This window comes from Sinocyclocheilus rhinocerous, unplaced genomic scaffold, assembly GCF_001515625.1.
Source record: "Sinocyclocheilus rhinocerous isolate Xijiao unplaced genomic scaffold, SAMN03320098_v1.1 C36694962, whole genome shotgun sequence".
In the NCBI taxonomy this organism is placed as follows: domain Eukaryota; kingdom Metazoa; phylum Chordata; class Actinopteri; order Cypriniformes; family Cyprinidae; genus Sinocyclocheilus; species Sinocyclocheilus rhinocerous.
The window spans coordinates 1-1,541 of record NW_015785007.1 but is presented as its reverse complement, the minus strand read 5'-3'; the positions used below and the strand labels follow the sequence as shown (position 1 = coordinate 1,541).

Sequence of the window (1,541 nt, the reverse complement as noted above, 5' to 3'; positions counted from 1 at the left end):
TACTTGCCTGCAGAGCAGCTGTGTCTTGTATCTAAAAAGGTAATGTGGTTTGGCTGCATTTAACGTATTATGAAGAGCACTTGGAAGTATTAAAATATTCTTTCCTTTCTGTTAAAAAGGAACATTTCTGGAGCCTCGACAAATCAGAGTTTAGAATCCCACCCAAGCTGATTGTTCAAATATGGGATAATGACAAATTCTCTCTGGATGATTATCTAGGTGAGACGCGTGTATGCAGATCTTGGAAGTTTTGTTGTGGTCATATTTTTGGGTCTGTGTATTAATCTCACTTATGTTACAGGTGCTATTGAACTTGATCTGCAGCACCTCATCAACCCTTCCAAAACACCGGAGAAATGTAGCCTTAGCATGGTGCCGGATGGAACTACACCTCCAAAATCAGACCAATTTAAGTCTCTTTTTGACCAGAAGTCAGTTAGAGGATGGTGGCCATGCTACATGGATAAAGATGGGAAGAGGGAACTCGGTGTAAGTACAGCTAACAAAGTCTTTTTTCCCCCAGTTTTTATGTATTTCTGTATGGTGCGGTATGACATTTGATTTTCATGATACAAACAGATAGATTCAGTCAAACCTTCTCTACATTAAATATGTTTCACTTGCAAATGCATGAAATTTTGGTAAAATGGGTTATGAATGTTATTTCATTTTGACTTTTTTTTTTCTACAAGTTTGATTAATTAGGGCTTGTTTATGTGTTGGTTGCAGGGAAAGGTTGAGTTGACTTTGGAGATTGTGAATGAGAAGGAAGCGGATGAGAGACCTGCCGGAAAAGGCAGAGATGAGCCCAATATGAATCCGAAACTGGATCCTCCCAAGTAATTGTGTTCTCACGTTATATATTTTTACTGTAATTATTTGTTAACCGAAGATCATCACAAGATTTGTTTCTCTTTTCAACTTCTCAGGCGACCTGAAACCTCGTTTTTTTGGTTTACAAATCCATGCAAGACGTGCAAGTTCATAGTGTGGCGAAGATTTAAATGGCTGTTCATCGGCTTGGTTGTGCTAATCTTAGTGTTATTATTCATTGGGATCTTGTTGTATTCATTACCCGTAAGGATGCACTTCATCAATCCTGTTGAGACTTTACGCTTGAGATGTAAGGTGTACAACGCTAATCAATTTTTTTGTTTGTTTGTTGTTTTTCAGAACTACATTTCCATGAAAATCGTCAAACCCTTCAATTAATTTCAGGAGGAGTTCAACTTAGTCATTTTATCCATGTAGATGGCGTGACTTGGTTTTCACTCAGTGAAGTAATTAACAGAAATGGTTCGTTTTCTTAATGACGTGCAGACCATCAGTACAGTGTTCATCTTGTTGTTTTTCATTTGGTTGTTTTGGTATTTTACCTTTAATCACTCTTTGCACCGATATTAAATTTAATGATGAATTTTCACTTTTTGGTTCAGGTTTCACTGATATTTAGAAACATTTGTACACAAACCATTAAGTGTTTTCTATTATGAAAAAATATTTTATTGTATTATAACCTCAGATCATTTTAAAGATGATTG

General features: G+C 36.2%; 1 protein-coding gene across 1 annotated transcript; it reads left to right on the top strand.

The window, feature by feature from the left end:
• Nucleotides 1-6: 6 nt before the first annotated feature.
• On the top strand, nt 7-1,535 carry LOC107736432 (myoferlin-like; the record flags this gene model as incomplete). The annotated part of the gene is made up of 6 exons (XM_016547843.1): nt 7-39; nt 120-219; nt 302-489; nt 730-839; nt 930-1,077; nt 1,174-1,535. Coding segments are annotated over 6 exons (618 nt in total), but the record flags the coding sequence as incomplete, so codon positions are not given.
• Between the last annotated feature and the right edge of the window lie 6 nt (nt 1,536-1,541).